The following is a 19,048-nucleotide window of genomic DNA, read 5'->3' as shown; positions in this document are numbered from 1 at the left end:
ACTTGTGGGTACCCATAGAACCCATTTTCATTCACATATCTTGAGGTCAGAGGTCAAGGCACACCTTTAAAAATGGCCATGCCAGTTTTTCCTCGCCAAAATGTAGCTTCCTTTGTGACAAGCTAGTATGACATGGTTGACACAAATGGATTCCTTAGGTTTTTCTACTTTCATAAGATGCCAATATTGTCACTTTAGCTTTAAAACTGAGCCTTTTACAACCTAAAAATAGCAAGTTGCGTTAAAGAAATTAGTTAACGTGTTAAAACAAATTTGCGTTAACGCGTTAACTTTGACAGCCCAAGTATATTCACATTGTGTTTTAATCAGTTTCTAACAAAGAGGACCAATATAGTTTCCCCCTAGACTGAAATACACTGAAATAACATAGCATTGAGCAGTATAAGAATTATGTATAATGTTGTGAATAAGTAAGATTTGATATATGAAGGATTCCAGTCCCAATTTACCACATTAATGAAAGTGACTCTTCTCAATCACAATTTGCCTTCATCAATCTTGATGCATACTTTCTGTACTTTTAATTTTCCGAAAAACTAATTCAGAACTACCCAAAACCTTTTCATTCTTAATTGTAATGTGGGAGTGACATGGAGGGTCCACGGGTCCTCATTCTCTTCACAAACCAAATATTGAGGGGAAAACATTTATCATTCAGAATATGAAAACTTTAACCAGGATTTAATCTTTTTGTTTGTTGTTTCTTTTTGCATTAATGAGTCCTCTATTAACCTTCAACATTTTAGTTGAAGGTTAACCCTGAATTAGGTTTACCCAACAATCAAGGCGCATCACAACATTGTAATCAAAGGCAAGTTTTATTTAATCCAATATGTAGACATCATGGGAAAATCCTATTTCTTTCCATGCTAAAACAGTGGATAGAGGTAGAAGGGCACATGTTTTTTTAGACTTAAGACGCTGAATGTTAAGACGCACAGGGACGGTTCTTTTTTTTTTACAAATTATGGACCGTGTGTTTATTTTACAGTAGTAATGAAGATTTTCAGTCACTTATTGGGCACCAAAGCTACTCAAATGCCCATCGTTATAACAGAGAAAAATGGGATTCTGTACTTGGCTAAATCTACAGTAGATGGAATGAAATCATTCAGTATTCACAAAAAATACATTGCATTGTACTCAAAAGTGGACTTAATTTTTTTATAAATATGGGTACATTCCAATCTGAAATAGTCATTCTGGTAAGAGATACACATTACATGGTACTCATCAGTTTACAGTAGGTGTTACGTACTTTTAAAAATCTAATTATAAAGCATATATCAGTCATGACACATTGTCAGAAATTAGCTGAATTTGACTGGACCGATCGGATCAAAACATACATTTTATATAATCAGTTTTAATGTTTCGTCTTGCCATTGTAAATAAATATTAATGACAAAACATCACATAAATCCAAGTTCAATTCCTTACAAAAGTCACTATTTGACAACAGTGTCATCAGTAATTGTGTAATGACGCTTCTTTCTCCCTGTTCCCAATAATCACTGGTAAATTTACAGAAAACTCTTACTGTGAAATGACCTTTTACATGTAATCGTCACATTTTGTTTACAGATACTTTCGCTTTGACCAAACTACTGTAGGGCTGCACGATTAATTGAAATGTTATCAAAATCGCAATATATACCATGTTAAATTAAATTATATTGTGGTGCTGCAGAGATGTCCTGGCCTACACATCATATTCTACAGACTTAAGAAAACGTCTTTGTTTGGTACATATCCCCGCAAAAATAGCACCATGATCATTTTAATATGTTGTAAAAATGATTATTCCCTCTAATATCAGAAATCATATCGCAATTGCAATATCAGTTAAAATAATCACAAATAGATATTTTTTCAAAATTGTGCAGCCCTAGATTACCATGATGAGAACTTCACTCGCGAGATATTTGGACCCAGCCATTAACACTGTAAATACAAGTGCTTCCTAACAGGGTCATAGTGTATGTAGTCAGCTGTCCGTTGTTTGCTCTGACACGTGTAACCTGTGAGCACAACAACTCCATCCTCTCCTCCTCAGAAGCAAAAACGTACATTTCTTTACGGTATCTTAGAAAGAGTTGCTCTGTGTTTTTTGGGAGTGAGGTCACATTGTTGAGTCTACCTTAAGCACAAACTAGGCCTAGAATACCAAGACAGCAGACATGCACACTGTACTCATAAAAGGCACACAGTATACTGTACATGAAGAAAAAACACAGTTAAAATGGTTCAGGACATATGAACAGAACTATAAAAAAGTACTAATAATATTATCTAAATCTAAATGCCATTTGCGATAAATGAAACGTAGAACCTCATTAATGTGCACCCCTCAGAAGCTGCTTAAACCGGGAACTAATTTAATGGCACGTGTATACATACACCCTCTACAAACAAACAACACTCTGTGCAGTCTTATTTGGAGCTGAACAACTTTGGATGTGATTCAAGTGCGCAGACTAAAATCAAGTCGTCTTTTTTTTGTTTCATAATGCCCATCCACTCAACTGGTCAAACTGCACAAGTGAGGGTCAAATAAATGAGGTTCCACGGAGTAAAAATTATTTAAAAAAACAAAACTCTTGTTGCTAGTGTAGAAATGTCAAATCTCTCCTTGTGCATGTTGCAAGTAATGCATTTGTAGATCCAGCTCCCGGGGAAGAGAACACCCGCATATCATGCACTGGAGAAGCCGCTCTGGGGCGAAAGGCAAACGGGCTCCGAGTTTGTGAGGTTCTGTCCGTGGGGGAAGCTGAGGTAGGGACATGGTCTGTGTTATGTGAGGCCTCTCGCTCATTACAGCCTGCGGTGTGAAAAACATATTTGGGTGTGGAGGTCTTGACAGTGTTCCAACTGCGACAGAGTGGAGAGGGTGTGGGCCGGGCAGAGCGAGGGGAGGGAGCGGTGCAAGTGGAGAGGTGAAAAAAGGAGAAGGCTGATTTATGATTATTTGAGTGCCTGTAACCATCGGCTGTTGCTGCAGCTCCTGCCCGTTCCCTGGTTTGAGTTGCCCGGTGAGCAGCGTTTGATTACTTTGGAAGCCCCATACTGGTGTTCCCAGCCCCTGGCTAAAACGATGAGGCTCGTACTGAATGGAGATGGGAACCTTCTGTGTCGTCGCCTGACTCTGCACTACACTGGCCCAGGCGGACGACACCTGCTTTTGCTGCAGCTGAAAATCTTGAGCGTTTACTAATTTCTCAGGGTTTATAGTCTTTGGAAGTCCTGGTGGCGTTTGTATGTCCCACAAGGTGCTACCTACGCCGTGAGAAACAGGAATTGAAATTGGCATAGCACTGCTTTGGTCTATTTGAGCTGAGGTGGACACACCTGCTAAGCCTGAGACCCACTGCTTTTGCAGCTCGCAGCCGTTCCATGGCTTCTCTGGCTGGCTAACAGTCGGCGGTATTACTTGATTACTCATGTCCCACACTGTGGCGTCCTCTTTTTTAGGAGGTGTGGATGGCTCCTTTTGTAACGACACTGGGGCGCCTGCCCACCTTGGCAGCTGAAGCTCTCCAAGCTTAATTGGAGAGCTCTGTGAATTTGCCAGCAGAGAAGGTCTGATGCTCCACAGAGCCGCCCCGTCTATGTACGGAACAGAAAAATCATGTTGCAAAGAGCTTGTGGAAGCGAGCACCGTGGATGTGGGCGTGCAGCTCCAAGTGATGGGCAGCTTGGGCAGCCTGTGCTGCTCCATCTCGCTCACTGTCGATGGGCTGGATTTTTTTGGCACGGCTGCCATGAGGGAGCTGACAATAGCAGCTGCGCTCTCTTTCATGTGTGAAGACTCTGAGCTCTGAGCAGCTGTGGGGCCTGACTGAGTTATCAGAGGGCTATCTGCCCAGCCTGGACCTCTCTGATGGTGCTGCTGCTGCTGCTGCTGTAGGCCCGGCTGTGTTGAGCTGTCAAACTGTGTCTGCTGTGGAGTTGCGATTTGCGGCTGTGACGATGGGACCGGCATCACCTCTCCACCGTCCACCTTCCACTGCACCGGTTGAGTGTGTAGCTCTGACAGCCACGGCTCCTTCGGCTGCGGCCTAGCTTGTGCATCCATGCGAGGTGCGAGCATGGAAGGCTGTGGCTGGACCGGCCTCCTGTGCAATTCAGCATCTCTCGGTGCAGAAACCGGATACGGAGACTGCTGAGAGTGAGCGCTAACCATCCCATGGCCTCCTAATGCTAATGGCCTAGACCAGCCCCACATGAACCTCCCCCCTCTCCTCCCCCTGCTACCCCTGCCTCTCATCCTAGCACCCATCGGGAACAAATTAAACTGGCTGAAACCCTGGCGCTTGCGAGTGTGGATCTTCTGGTGCACCAGCAGGCTGCTAAACCAAGAAAAAGTCTTGTTACACTCGTCACAGCGATGAGGTCTGTCTCCCGTGTGTGTGTTCATGTGATCACGGAGCAGATAGGCTAACCCGAAGCTCTTGTCGCACAGGTCACACTTGTGAGGTTTGTCGCCGTTGTGTGATAGCATGTGGTGCTGCAGTTGGGTCTCGTCGCTGTAGCCTTTGCGACAGCTGGTGCAGCGGAACGGTTTTTCCTGATGCAGCTTTTGATGCGTTTTCATGTTCTGCAGGAAGGCAAAGTCCTTCCCGCAGTCCGGACATTTGTATGGCTTCTTGCCTGTATGGATGATGAGATGTTGCTGTAAGTAGCTACCGAATCTAAAGCCCTTGCCGCACACTTTGCATTGGTAAGGCTTGTCCTTGGAATGTATGCGCATATGCAGCTCCAACACTGAGCGGTGGCGGAAGGTTTTTCCACACTCGGCGCACTTGTACGACTTCATACTTATGCCATCGCTTCTCCATTTCGCCTGTACATTATCACTGCTTAATGGAGTAAATAGATTTTTAGGTGGTGTTCCCACCCTTTGTGCTACAGACTTGTGGGCACTCAACAGATGCATATTTAAACTTGATTCATCACGATAGACAGATGGGCAGTGGGGACAGACGTGTCCTTTTTCCCAGTTCTTGTTATTCTCCTTTGGTGGTCTGGGGGTTCTCTCCAGCGTCTCGTACTCGGCCTCGTGAATGAGCATGTGGGCTCTCAGGTTAGCTGGCACTAAGTAGGTCTGGGGACAAAGGGGGCAGTTGAATGTGCGTTTCGGGTCCTCGATCTGGTTTGCGTTCTCTTTTCCCGGCCCTCTCGCTGCCTCCTGTGCGGGTGCAGGTGCTGGGTCCTGCTTGCTAGGCTGCTCAGTGGAGGAGTTGGCTTCGCGCAGTCTATGCTGGCGGCAGTGTGCCTTCATGTTCTGGGCAAAGGCGAATGTTTTACCACATTCAGGGCAGCGGAAGGGCTTCTGGCCTGTGTGCAGATACTGATGCTGATGGAGGAGGCTGCTGTACTTGAAGGTCTTACCGCAGATGTTGCACAGGTGAGAGCGCGCGTTGTCCGTGTGCTTGCGACGGTGGTCTTCCATGACGGAGTAGTGTTTGAAAGCCAAGCCGCACTCTGGGCATTCGTAGGGTTTCAGGGCGCTGTGACATCGCTGGTGGCAGCGCAGGGCCAAGCTGTTTCGGAAGGTTTGGCCGCACTCTTGGCACGTAAAGCTCTCGTTGGAGTGGATCAGCATGTGCTTAGTGATGCACACCTTAAACTGGAACTCTTGGCGGCACAGGGGGCAGTGGTAAGGCTTATCTACCGTGTTGAAGCAGTTGTGGTCCCGCAGCTTATCCACCGTGGAGAAGATCATGTCGCACTCCGCGCATTTAAAACGCCCCTCCGCCTTCGCTCGCGCCTCCTTCTCTTTGTGTTCGTTTCTGTGTTTGATGAGGCTGCTGCGGTGCTGAAAGGTAAGGCCGCACTCTTTGCAGGTGAGGGGCGTGAGCTCGTCCTCGTGCGCGTGGAAGTGACGGTGGAGGTTGAAGGTCTCGCGGCGGGTGAACCTCTTACCGCACTCCTTGCACACCAAACGGCACTTCCTGGGCTTCGCCGTCACATTCTCTGCCTCTTCATCACCACCATCAACCACATCCACTATCGCGTCCACTTGTTCTTCTCCCACTGGCTCCTCCTCAGCCTGTCCCTTCTCTGGCCTCTTCTTCTCATCATCAGGACGTGATGTCTCCTCCTCTTCCTCCTCCTCCTCCTCATGGATCTCCTCTACATCAACTGTAATGTTATCATCAACATCAACATGTGTGTCCTGCTTCACCCCTCCTCCTGCAACATCATCATTGATGTCTGGAAATGAGAAAAAATCATAATAATAACTTGAAGCAAACAGAAAATAAAAACATATGTTGTTAATGTTAACAAAGTGGACAGATGTGCATCATAAAGTGCACATCACAAGGCTGCTAGGTGATTGTTGTTATGGTAATTAGCAGAGTTAGCTATTGGACTCAGGTTAGCCTAGGGGGGGCTAAAAGCTAACAGTAAAAATACATTAACAACATACCACACTTATCTTCCTCCTCCTTTTTGTGTGTTTTCTCTTCTTCTTCGTCGTCGTCTTCTTCAGGTTCAGACCAGTCGAAAGACCTCTTGTCGCTGCCACCAGGAGCTCCGGCCATTTTTGCAGGCGACGTTAGCACCTCGGGTGAGTTACATGTCGTTTTCTCCTCCTCTCCAGCTCCAGCAGCACTGGACTCGACAGTAACCTCAGAATGGCTGGCTATACCTCCACCACCTCCTCCTCCTCCTCCTCCTCCTCCTTCACTGTCTCTCTGCTCCTCCACGGTGGGTTTATTAGTATGTGCTGCTGCTTCATCGCTCTGATAAAAGCTGCATCCTGACTCCACCGACTCGGTCCCAGATGTTTCCACCTCCACCGCTGGGGATTTCTGTCGTTTCGGAGACTCCGACGGGTCTACGGCGGCCATGTTTCCCCCATGCACCCCCTTGTCCAGACACACACAGGGATCATGCTAGCAGAGCCTAGCAACAGACAGCCTGCACAGAGAGGAAGCACACATCCGGTCGGTGCTTTCAAAATAAAACACTCCATCACCACCTGAACCATGCAGACCATCTCAGGTCATCTGGATCAGGTCTGCTTATAGTGTCCTCCTGAGTCAGAACTAAACGTGCATAATAGAATAACAATTAAGTAAGATACATTTAGTAAAATTAGTAAATAAGATAAGTAAAATAAAAAGGTAAAGTAAGCTAAGAAATAAAATATTGCACATGTTGGACATTAATATTGCACATTGAACACGAGAATGTAAAAAGTAGTATTGCACATTATAATGATTTTATATTTGTACTGTAGGTGTACATATGAGCAACACTGTCTCTACATTGGCTCCCTGTCTCTCAGAGAATTGATTTCTAAATACTGCTGCTGGTTTACAAAGCACTAAATGGTTTAGGGCCATAATACATTTCTGATCTTCTGCTGTGTTAGGAACCATCCAGACCTCTCAGGTCATCTGGATCAGGACTGCTTAGTGTCCCCCAGAGTCAGAACTAAACATGCAGAAGTTTTTATGCACCAAATATCTGGAACAAGCTCCCAGAAACCTCCAGGACCAACTCCAACTCTGAGTTCTTCTAAATCAAAGCTTCAACCTTTCCTGTTTGCTGCTGCTGCCTTTTATTAAATCAAATAATGATCTTATACTGCACTAGAGCTTTTACTCTTGTGTGTTATATTCTATTTTAGCTTCTATCCTAGCTTTTATTTTTAGCTTGTTTTTATTTTTTAATCTTTAATGTTTTTATAACTGTTTTAATGATGTCTTAATGTTCTTTTGCACTTTGTGGCAATGTTCTTGAATGTTTATGTAAAGCACAACATGCAAAGTCTCTCCTCAGAGCTTATGAAGAACTGAACATATATGATGATGACCCCTAGAGCTACAATGGAAGAGTGCAGTCTTATTATTATTTTATTTATTTATGCATTTCTGTTTTTGTTTTTTTGCTTTAAAAATAAAACACACCATCACCTGCCAACTAGTTCATCATTTCAGAAAATTTAAGATGTGAGTTGGGTCTGTCACAGAAAATTGTGTCAGACCCAACTCACATCTTAAATCAGGAGTACCAACTTTTACCTTCCGGCAGGAGATATAGAGTCCCACGGTACAGAATGAACCGTTACAAACAAACAACTCCTAACATAAAGCTATCATAATGACAGTGCAATATGTTGAATAGGGACAGTGCAATATGTTAAATAGGGACATTGCAATATGTTAAATAGGGACATTGCAATATGTTAAATCGGGACAGTGCAATATGTTAAATAGAGACATTGCAATATGTTAAATAGAGACATTGCAATATGTTAAATCGGGACAGTGCAATATGTTAAATAGAGACATTGCAATATGTTAAATAGGGACAGTGCAATATGTTAAATAGGGACATTGCAATATGTTAAATAGGGACAGTGCAATATGTTAAATAGGGACAGTGCAATATGTTGCCTCTGTGTAATATTGGGCTATTGTCTGTGCAATATGGACAAGACGGTAGACGGTGCAGTGCACTACCTGGGTGCAATACCTGCCATGGTGTGTGTGATAGTATGTGCCATTATGTATGTGGACTGTGTACGTGTTGAAACATCTGTTTCTGTGGAACTGTTTCCCTGTCTTGTGTGGAATCGTTTATTATTGTTGTTGATGCTGTTTTAATATAGTGTTTTATTAACTGCAGTTTGACACAGACCAAAAAAAAATGTCCCCACGGGGGCAATAAAAGTATATCTTGTCTTATCTTATCTTAAAATATAATTAAATTATACATTCCCCTTTCTACTACTACTGCTACACCAAAACACTCTCTTCACAAATCAATATATCCTCCTGGGAACCGAGTTCAAAAGTGTCTTCCAATTACTTTTTTTTGTGATTTCCTTCCTATTTAGGGTTAAAAGAAAATCTTAACAATTTAGGCTTGTTAAACTTTATCTTTATTGTCCACTGTAGTGGACTACAGGACTATTTCAATGTGAAAAGACTAAAAAAATGAACAGATTATGGCTGTAGAGTGATATTAAGTAAGAATACATTCAAATTGATTAAAAAAAAAGCAACACATGCCATATCACTGGAAAGCCTAGGATGTCCTCTTTACAATACACCAGGGGTTGATAGAGTAGGTCAAAAGAGTAAGAAGATATGCATGTGGCCAAAAGTCCACTACAGACGACACATGTCAATGGGCTGGGTCTCAGGAGGATATAGTAACTTTTTTGTGACAAATCCAACAATAAGTGATCAGATGGATTTATTTGCAGTCCATGTCTGACTTTTATTAAGTTACATTTCATCAGAACAGTCGCTATCTACAAAATATAGATTGTGCAAAACTACGTAGATGATGTGGCCATATGCTGTTTCTTTGCAACTATCTACAAAACACATCCATCGTACTGCATGCAAGATTAGAATAAATAGCCCCTATACATACGTGTATGTATGCTTTTGAAATTTCACCAGAAACATATGAATTAAAGGCTGGAGCCCACTGTGATGTTAATGTCGGAAGGTTTTCCTTGTCTTTAAAAGTCTTTAAAATGTAACACTGTTGTCTCAAAATGCACTGAACAGAACACAGTCTACCTTTATTGTCCAACAAAAGCTGGAAAAGACGAACTTTTCCATGAAACTGTTAAAAAGCACAAGCATACATTAGCAGGTAAGTACAATAGCTGTATAACTACCATATATGGTAACAACTGCAGATTACAAGTACTTTATGACAATGTAGTTAGTGTATCAGGAGACAGTACTGGACTAGTAAGGGCGTCATGAGCTCCGCAGCTCGGCTGCAAAGCATGTACAGTGACATGCATGTTAAACATCAGCACCTACAGTGTGTTGTTGTCTGGGTATTGAAAGTCCCATCAGTCAAGTTGTCACTCCAGAGAGCAACTGTTTTTCAGGAAATCTTTTAGCGTATGTCTGAGGAACCAAGCTAAACGTTAAGGCCACCCTATCATCTCATGTGTCAGATTTTCTTATCCGCTTCAGTCCTCTCTGAAGACACACTTAAGTGCAAGCTGGATTTCTGATTTGAAATGGGACGTAAATCTCCACCATTTTTTTACAGAAATACTGTAAATAGAAAAAGAGCATAATTTCTTGTCACATTTTTAAAACACCATACACGCATGATGTGCACTTTGAAGTGCCTCCTCCTCAGCGCCGTCTTCTGCGCCTGTGATCGGCAGCTCTTCCTCGCCGTGGCCTCTGCGCGCTTCCGTTTGTGGTGGCGGGTGGATCAGGGGGAAAAGTGCCGTTTACGTCAGGGGACGATGGTGCAGGAACCACCGCCGCGGCTGACTGATTATTTGACTGCTGGGTGACTTGTGGCTGCTGTATTTGCGTTTGGTGTTGCTGCGATTGTTGTTGTACTACATGTGGCTGCTGCTGCTGATGTTGTAGTTGTGTTTGCGGTGGTGCTTCAATCCGCTGTTGTTGCTGCTGCAGTGGTTCAGTGTGTTGTAGCTGCTGTTGAGGAGCTGGCTGTGGCTGTAAGTGCTGTTGAGATGTTTGCGACGGGTGTGCTTGTTGTACACGATGCTGCTGTGGCTGTGGTTGTTGCTGGGCCTCAAGCACTCCTAACAGCCTCTGCAAGAGGACATTGTTTTGTTGTAGACTGACTGCTAATGCCTCCTGCGAAGCGACAAGTGTTCTCATGTCTTGTCTGAAACCGTCCCCAAACTCCCGCAGACTCATATCGACCCGATTTCCCAGTTGAATTGCTGCTTCCCCTAACCCTCGCAGCTCATCTTCCAGCCACGAGCTGCGCGGAGGGGCTTCAAGAGGACCCTGCTGTGCTCCAAGCGAAGGCTGAGGACTACTGGGCTGAGGGCTGCCATTCAGGAAAGGGGCACTGTAAAGGGGGGAAGGAGGCAGCCATCGTTCTGATGGGGGGGGTGGTCCTATACCCAGACCTAGTCCTAATCCCAATTTGTCCTCCATGCTGTTCTCTACTGGTTCACACTCAGATTCTCCCATCTCTCTGTCACGCTCAGGATTGTCCTCATCTTTCTCCAAACCATCTCTCTCTGATCCTTCCACTCCTACACCTGCCAAAAAAAGTATTGTAATATCGAGTAGTTGCATTTATACAATCTACGAAGAAAAAAACAATTAGACAAGATATTTTTTTACCTGTGTCAGAATCAGGGAAGCATGGGAAACTGGGCTTTGGTCTGCTGTTTTGCTTTTGCCTGGCTTGTTGAAGCCTGGGGCTAGTCTGGGAAGGACGGCCGAGCATCGAGGCCCCTCTGCTGGACGGCAGGTAACAGCTGCGGTGGCGAGCATCCGCTAGCCTGCCCCCGTTGCGTCTCTTCAAGTCGTCCCAGCGCTTCTTCACCTCCCGAAGGGTGCGTGGGACTCTGGACACGGCGTTGACTCTCTCTAGGATTCCTGCCCAGATGCGCTCTCTCTCCCGCCGCCGGAGCCTCCCCGCAGGACCAAAGAGCTCTCCTTCACACCGAGTGACTTCTGACACCAACACCTCCAGCTCCGCTCCGCTGAAACGACTCTTTCTTTTTCCTGCACCGCCAGCAGCCAGTGCAGCTGACATAGCTCTGTCTGTAGAGAGAGAGAGAGAGGTGAGAGAACAGCCCGAAAGGGAAAGGGAAAATATCAAGTGAAGCTAAATATAGTGTGAGGAAGAGAAATGTGCAGCAATTTCAGTCTTATTTCCACTCTGCTAAGCTGCTAAGCCCAAAACATATTCAACTATTACTACTTTTGGAAAGGGATGGAGCATTAAGAGCAAAATTGATCTCAATCTTCCTTGAGTGATTACATTGAAGCTAAATGTTTCCTTAGTAAAACAAAATGCTGTAGCTGTTTGCAGACCTGCATACGTAGAATGTATTAATGCAAATCCTGGCTGCGCTTTCCTACACTGCAGATAAAATCATTTTACGATGTTGCCATTAGGAGCCACGTGCTCTGCAGAAATTTACAAATAAATATGCAATCCTATGCAATGGTCTTAATGTCATTCAGGCTTACTTTGTTCAATGGACAAGAGGTCGTCTGAGGACATGCCGGGTGCCATGATGTTGGGATGCACCACTACCACGTTGAAGGGGAGTCCACCAGGTAACCCGGTGCTCTGGTCGCAGCTGCCATCCGAGTCCTCATCCTCCCTGGGGAAGCCGTTTTCCGAGGCTCCCCCTCCAAAGGGTCCCTCCGGAGACTCCACTTTGATGTGCATGGGAGGTGATTGCTCGTACAGCAGCCCCCCCTCCTCGTAGTACTCAGTCATGGGTCAGACCTGATTTACAGCAGAACTGACTGGCGGGCCAATTCTGATCCTGGCAGCTGCTGCCCCATTTAACTCAAGTTCAAGGTGTAACTGAACCTGCTGTTAAAGACATCTTCAGTACACTGTATCAGATGATTATAAAGCTGCTTTGACTACACACTGATTTCTTAGGAAATAAAGAGTTAAAGTACCCTTAAATACTGTTTTATAACAGTATTTTTCAAGTGTATCAAGTCATTGTTGCAGCTTAGTGAGAGATATACAATCATATTGTCTGATTAGAGCATTAAGTCTTTTATGCAGCCACTTAAATCCATTTCTGTGAGTTGCATGTACTCTGATATGTTACTGTAAACATATACACACGGTGTAGAAACACCTGGAGCAGGCTGAGAGCTACATCTGACCATCCAGATGTTTACACACAGACAGATGCACCTTCAAGGCAGAGATTCGCCTCCAAGAGCTGAAATACAACAACAAAACATAACACTGCTTACAACCGTGAAGCATGATAAAGACTTAAAGAGCTGTGTCTTATTTGCAACACTGTCGTGGACGTCTGTGTTCTGTCGCATCGATGCGCATTTTTGTCTGCACCACATCCGCAATGGTTGCGCATCCCGCATACATTAAGGTGCTGATCTTGGAGCTAGCTGGTAGCTTTAACAGAGACTATCAACCACAGTCTGAGGTAAAGCTGACAGCCGAGCAGACATGGATGAGAGAGCCGACGCTGTTGTGTTTCTTACCTCATGATAACTGCACATGGGAGGTGGAAACCAAACCAAAACACAATTGGTGCAGCTGTTTAGCTCAGCAGCCGATACACAAACCGGAGACTGTCGCGTGCAAGTGATGTCACTCAGGGGGGTTTGTTCAGGACCAATCACAGTTTGGAGATGTTGAGCAAATGTACTATAGAAATATTATATTTGGTTGCTATGATTACAGTGACAAAGACAGTAATGTATTCTTTCTTTTTAATCTAATTTTAATTCTGTGTAAATTTACCACAAAAAAAGCCTAATTTCTTTGTATTTATGAAAGAAATGGATCTATATCTGTCAACAATTTATTCCTCACAAAACAAAAAAAGCAATGAAAACAATGAATGTATGCAATATCTTTAAAGTTTTTAAGTGAAATTATTGTCATACACTCGCGTGGTCTTTTTTTTATTATTATTATTTTTTTATTGTGTTTTTTTTTCTTTTATGTTGGTTTTGTTTCATTTCTGTTGTCCTTTTATGTTTGGCACAGCTCTTTGTTTATGTTTTCGCTATGCTTCTTTTGTATGTAAATGTTTTTAATGTTTTCTGCTGTTACTATGGATACTGTAATTTTGAAATAAAAATAAATAAATAAATAAATAAAAGTTTGGAGATGTTGGAGCAAATGTACACCAGTTTATTTTACAGGTCTTGGCAAATATTTCTTTATAATAATAATAATAATCCTAGCTAAATATTTTATTCATAATTGTGAATGTATTTTATTTTATTTATTTTATTTATTTTATTTATTTTATTTATTTTATTTATTTATTTGCACATATATAAAACTGCACAAAATCCAGTCAATGAAAAAAAACCAACAACAAATGTGTCAGGAGAGGTCAAGAAGCGACAGGCTTATACAAAGGACCTCCACCCAACCCCAGGAGAGAAAAAAACTATAACAAAAAAGGAAGAAAGATCTAAACTTACATAATTTTAAAAATACAACAAAAGTTAAACAACAACAAGAAGTACACAAAATGTGCAGAAAAAACTAACCAAACAGTGGAAAACAATCCAATAAAAACAATGAAATACATACAAAAAACAGTACAGAAGAAAAAAGAAAATGTATCTAAACATATCAAAAGATAATTAGACATCATGAATTAAATGTGATGATCATTTCCTTTTAAAATGCTCTAAGGATAACGAGCTCTTGATAACATGTATTTTGGTGTTCCATATTTGTACACCACGATATCTGAGGGAGTACTGGCCATGGTTTGTTTTGTAAAAAGGCAGGTGAAGATGATTAACTTGTCTAGTATTTAGCAACAATAAACCTTGTTTAGGTGTTTTTGTGAAGGATGTTAAACTATTATGTACAACACATTTTTAATCCGACCAAAAAAAAGGCTATTAAGACTATTAATTTCTGTTTGTTTCATAATATCCCAGATTTTTGTCTAGTGATTTGTATGCCTGGCTGTTTTGTGTTATTGTTTAAATTGTATACTGTCCTCTGTGTACTGATTTTGTATTTTGTACTCGTGTAAATAAAAATAATAACAATACAATTAAATTTAAAAAATCCCAGGTCCTATAGTTTTATTTCTATTTCTTAGAGAGGAACTGATAATAAATTCATAGGAAGATATGAATAATTTGGTCCTAAATACAAAGAAATAGACAGTGTTTTTATTGCTGCACCAGAAATAAATCATTTCCAATGGAGAGTCTTCAGTCGATGTAAAACACATGACATTTGTCTAGAGGCAATTAAACATATAGAGAATAAAGTCTCTAACCATGAATTCATATTTGAATAAATCCATTTTAAATCAACACATCTGGTAACTACAGGATAAACTCAATACAATAAGCAAAATAACAGTCCATGTATTTTTCCTCTATTTCCCCTATAATCTGTGATATTTTATTAAAGGTCTTTCAGACAAGTTTCTAGGAAATTATCAGGAATTTCACCAAGATTAAGATAGCAAATCATTTGAGGTTGTGAATATAACAATTACTGACAATGCAATATGTTGCATTGTGGTACATCCCCCTATAATCACTTGTTTATGTCGAATGTCACTACAATTATTTAATTATAATTCGTATAATTATAATTAATATAATTTAAAAGATAAACCCTAATAAACGAAAACATGATAAATGGTTTTGTCTGTCTTTGTGTTACTTTTTTTATTCAATATTTAATACATATGTATTACTACTACTATTTGATACATAGTAATTAATATAAAGATAGCAGGGTTCAGGGCTGCACATTTATCTGTATCTGTCAGCTTAAAAATGAAGGACTCATGGAAATCCATATGGTCTTCTCTTTGACCATAATGCTGTTTCCCAGGTGGGATAATGTTTGATCATTGTGCAAGGTGCATGGTGGAAAAATCCTTGAGAGAGCGTTAGATAAAGAGCCGTCTGCCTGAATATTAACCCTATGCATCTGATCCTGTTGTGTGTGTTTGTAGACTGATTAGGTGCAACATGAAGTACTTAATTCTTCTGACCTTCTTTGCTGCAGCCTGTAAGTTCTTGCACATTTTGTTTGTGGTGATAAAAAACTGAATTTCTTTGTATTCATGGTTTCACGGGAGGGGGGGGGGGGATGATATTGTGATGTGTCATCACAATATCAATTAAAAACAGCACGTCAAACAATCTCAGAGCAATATTTGAGGCCAACTATTGTTCCCCCTTGAAAAAATAGAGAAATTAACTAGACATGAATACAGTATTGATATATATAGTAATGAGTGATAGTAATCACATTTGCTGTATATTTGCAATTAGACTGTATTAAAATAAGCAGTCTTTTTAAGTGAGTGTTTTGTGAATCAGGAGAACAAACAGGAGACAGACAGGATGATAAATGTCTTTGACTGGAAGTGTGGGTGAAAATATAAACATAAATACAGACAACTTACATAGACAAATGTTTAATATGTTGTTGTGATCTGTTTCCGTTTCCAAATTAGTTTGTCACTCGTAAATCTTCTTTTCTTGCAAAGTGTGACGGACACATTCAATCTCAGAGGGCAAAAACAGAATATAATTAAATCAAATATTTTGTTTTCTGATACAAACTTTATGATGAAAGATTCACCAAAGTAAAAAAAAAAAAACTATTTTAGAACATAATTATAAAAGTGTACTTGACATTAATTTAAGTATTTTATCCACTCTATTTAACATACTGAGTGACATATTGAGAGAGTTTGTTTTGGTACATGAACATTACTTTAAGTATACGGCACAAATGCCACTCAAGTTGTACACCACGTCCCACTCAGTTTTAGTGAAAGGAACATTTGATCAAAGAAGCGTCTTGTAAACTCAACCTTTAGCTTTTAAAACATGATAATTCTCCAAAATGTGTCTCCCACTGTAAAGCCACCTTCATGTTAATTCTGACTGTCATTCTGATGTAATCTGCTTTAAACTATCCAAGGCTCTTGTGGATTCTCTATATAAACCAAGTCATCCCTTGACTACAATTCCTGGTACTTTTCATAAAATAACAGACTGAAAATTGATGTACCTTTTCTTTGAAGGGTATTGTTTCTCTATAAATAAGGAGTATATATTGTGCCTAAATATGATTTAGTAAAACCACACCAAATGAAAAATAATTTGCTTTGAATAACAATAAAATAGAGGAGTAATAGTGAAATATATTTCTAGATAAACACATGAAATCCCCCCCCTGTGTTTAAGGGTTTATGCATACGCATGTGTTTGGCATGTTGGTGGAACGAAAGGACACATTATCAATATGTTGGCTCTCGTCTTCCAGATGTGTTTTCACAAACGTTACCCAGCAAGATAAAGGTAAAAAAAATGGGAATACGTGTCCTTGGCCAATCAGATAGCAGAGGGACAGAGTGAGTTTAAAAGGCGACTGTAGTGCAGCTGGGCTGACACCGAGGCTGAGACGGACACCATCATGAAGGCTTTCATTCTTCTGGCTCTGTTCGCAGTGGCATGTGAGTGTGACGACTAAACCAGTCTTTCTTACTTTACTCTTATTTTTATTTTGGAACAATAGCACTGAAGAGTTATTTACTTTAAGATTTCTTTGAAAACTGATGTCCCGCAATACATAAACTCTGGTAAATTCTCCATCAGATGCCGCTCCCATTGAGGATGACAAGATTGTTGGAGGCTACGAGTGCAGGAAGAACTCTGTGCCCTACCAGGTCTCTCTGAGCTCTGGCTACCACTTCTGTGGAGGCTCCCTGATCTCCAGCACCTGGGTGGTGTCTGCTGCTCACTGCTACAAGTCGTAAGTGCACACTTTTAATTTTAGGTTCAACTGAATATACTGCTAAACAGACCAATTGCCTCATTACAGGTGCAACGTCACATTACTAACATGTAATTTAACCCTCTTTCTCTCTCTGTCTCTGCAGCCGCGTCCAGCTGCGTCTTGGTGAGCACAACATTGCTGTCAATGAGGGCACAGAGCAGTTCATCAACTCTGCCAGGGTCATCCGTCACCCCAGCTACAACAGCCGCAACCTGGACAATGACATCATGCTGATCAAGCTCAGCAAGCCCGCCTCCCTGACCAGCTACGTACGCACCGTGTCCCTGCCCTCCAGCTGTGCCAGCTCTGGCACCCGCTGTCTGATCTCTGGATGGGGCAACACCCTCAGCTCTGGAAGTCAGTAACACACTGCAGTAACATCTGGACAATGTTTTTATTGCATGCTGGGGTATGAACATTCACATGTATTGTCTTTCTTCCTCTCTAGACAACTACCCTGATCGTCTGAGGTGCCTGGATGTCCCCATCCTGAGCGACAGCAGCTGCAGGTCTGCCTACCCTGGACAGATCACCTCCAACATGTTCTGTGCTGGATACCTCGAGGGAGGCAAGGACTCCTGCCAGGTACTACCAGCTAAAGTCATCATCACTGTTTCTTAGAGCGGACACACCAAACTTCAGAACACCTCTGCTCACATGTTGTCCTTTCTGTCTGCGTCCTCTCAGGGTGACTCTGGCGGCCCCGTGGTGTGCAACGGTCAGCTGCAGGGTGTTGTGTCCTGGGGTTATGGCTGCGCCCAGAGGAACAAGCCTGGAGTCTACGCCAAGGTCTGCAACTACAACTCCTGGATCCGCAGCACCATGTCCTCCAACTAAAGTCACCTCACAGACATCTGTTAAAGGATAGAAAACTGCATATTCCTTTGAATAAATAGAAAAACAAAGCTACTTCCTCTATTTGACTTCTTGGCAGAGCACTACATATTGTACTCAAACTCATCATTTTGTTCGCACTATTAAAATATGCTGCAACAGCTCTTTAAATTACTTTGAAGTAAACAAACCCCAAATGTGACCATTGGGGTCGGTATTTGTCAGGATTCATTGTGTTGATTCACAAATTAGGGCTGCAACTAACGATTATTTTCATTGTCGATTAATTTGTTGATTATTTTTTTTGATTAATCGATTAGTTGTTTGATCTATAAAATGTCAAAAAATGCTGATCAGTGTTTCCTAAAGCTCTAGATGACGTCCTCAAATGTCTTGTTTTGTCCAAAACTCAAAGATATTCAGTTTACTGTCATAGAGGAGATAAGAAAACAGAAAATATTCACATTTAAGGAGCTGGAATCAGAGAATTTAGACTTTTTTTTCTTACAAAATAACTCACTCTCAAAATAGTTGGCGATTAATTGAATAGTTGCCAAATAATTAATCGTTGCAGCTCTATTCACAAGCTACTTCTCTTATTAATCAATATTAAAAGGATAGTTGAACCTTCAAATTAACCTAATTAGAACTGCAACAATTAATTGATTAGTCGTCAACTATTAAATTAGTTGTAAACTATTCTGATAATCAATTTATGGGTTTGAGTAATTTTCTGAGTAAGTTTCTTTACTCCTCTATGACAATAAACTGAATATAGTTGTGGACAAAACAAGACATTTGAGGACGTCATCTTGGGCTTTGGGAAACACTGATCATCATTTTTCACCATTTTCTGACAACTAATCGATTAATTGAGAAAATAATCAACAGATTAATCAACAATCTAAAT

The 19,048-nt window shown here is 41.6% G+C and overlaps 3 protein-coding genes across 4 annotated transcripts; 1 reads left to right on the top strand and 2 right to left on the bottom strand.

Moving 5' to 3' along the window:
* Nucleotides 1-820: 820 nt before the first annotated feature.
* Nucleotides 821-7,008, bottom strand: LOC141779267 (uncharacterized). The gene is made up of 2 exons (XM_074654018.1): nt 6,455-7,008; nt 821-6,237 (listed from the first exon to the last, which is right to left on the bottom strand). Exons 1-2 carry the CDS (start codon nt 6,876-6,878, stop codon nt 2,642-2,644), a joined length of 4,020 nt encoding a protein of 1,339 aa, XP_074510119.1. The 5' UTR covers nt 6,879-7,008; the 3' UTR covers nt 821-2,641.
* Nucleotides 7,009-9,224: 2,216 nt separating this feature from the next.
* On the bottom strand, nt 9,225-13,441 carry LOC141779280 (uncharacterized). Of its 2 annotated transcripts, XM_074654036.1 has the most exons (4): nt 12,996-13,441; nt 11,988-12,709; nt 11,130-11,555; nt 9,225-11,044 (listed from the first exon to the last, which is right to left on the bottom strand). In XM_074654036.1, the coding sequence occupies exons 2-4, from the start codon at nt 12,241-12,243 to the stop codon at nt 10,152-10,154; spliced, it is 1,575 nt and encodes a 524-aa protein (XP_074510137.1). In that variant the 5' UTR covers nt 12,244-12,709; nt 12,996-13,441; the 3' UTR covers nt 9,225-10,151. The 2 variants fall into 2 exon arrangements, with proteins under 2 accessions (XP_074510137.1, XP_074510138.1); XM_074654037.1 differs by having other exon boundaries at nt 11,988-13,441.
* Nucleotides 13,442-16,863: 3,422 nt separating this feature from the next.
* On the top strand, nt 16,864-18,209 carry LOC141779305 (trypsin-3). Its single transcript, XM_074654061.1, has 5 exons — nt 16,864-16,981; nt 17,124-17,280; nt 17,408-17,661; nt 17,753-17,889; nt 17,992-18,209. The coding sequence occupies exons 1-5, from the start codon at nt 16,942-16,944 to the stop codon at nt 18,139-18,141; spliced, it is 738 nt and encodes a 245-aa protein (XP_074510162.1). The 5' UTR covers nt 16,864-16,941; the 3' UTR covers nt 18,142-18,209.
* The last annotated feature ends 839 nt before the right edge of the window (nt 18,210-19,048 follow it).

This window comes from Sebastes fasciatus, chromosome 12 (assembly GCF_043250625.1).
Source record: "Sebastes fasciatus isolate fSebFas1 chromosome 12, fSebFas1.pri, whole genome shotgun sequence".
Lineage (NCBI taxonomy): Eukaryota > Metazoa > Chordata > Actinopteri > Perciformes > Sebastidae > Sebastes > Sebastes fasciatus.
Note: the sequence above shows the minus strand (reverse complement) of the source record. Positions and strands in the feature narration are given on the sequence as shown.

Bases quoted from the DNA above. Each gene is read 5' to 3' on its own strand.
- LOC141779267 (XM_074654018.1), bottom strand. From the start codon at position 6,878: ATGGCCGCCGTAGACCCGTCGGAGTCTCCGAAACGACAGAAATCCCCA. The intron at 6,238-6,454 runs GTATGTTGTTAA...TCTCATTTCCAG, and splicing joins GGAGGAGGAAGATAAGTGTG to ACATCAATGATGATGTTGCA.
- LOC141779280 (XM_074654037.1), bottom strand. From the start codon at position 12,243: ATGACTGAGTACTACGAGGAGGGGGGGCTGCTGTACGAGCAATCACCT. The intron at 11,556-11,987 runs GTAAGCCTGAAT...CTCTCTCTACAG, and splicing joins CCTCTTGTCCATTGAACAAA to ACAGAGCTATGTCAGCTGCA. The intron at 11,045-11,129 runs GTAAAAAAATAT...TTTTTTTGGCAG, and splicing joins CTTCCCTGATTCTGACACAG to GTGTAGGAGTGGAAGGATCA.
- LOC141779305 (XM_074654061.1), top strand. From the start codon at position 16,942: ATGAAGGCTTTCATTCTTCTGGCTCTGTTCGCAGTGGCAT. The intron at 16,982-17,123 runs GTGAGTGTGACG...ATTCTCCATCAG, and splicing joins GGCTCTGTTCGCAGTGGCAT to ATGCCGCTCCCATTGAGGAT. The intron at 17,281-17,407 runs GTAAGTGCACAC...CTGTCTCTGCAG, and splicing joins GCTGCTCACTGCTACAAGTC to CCGCGTCCAGCTGCGTCTTG.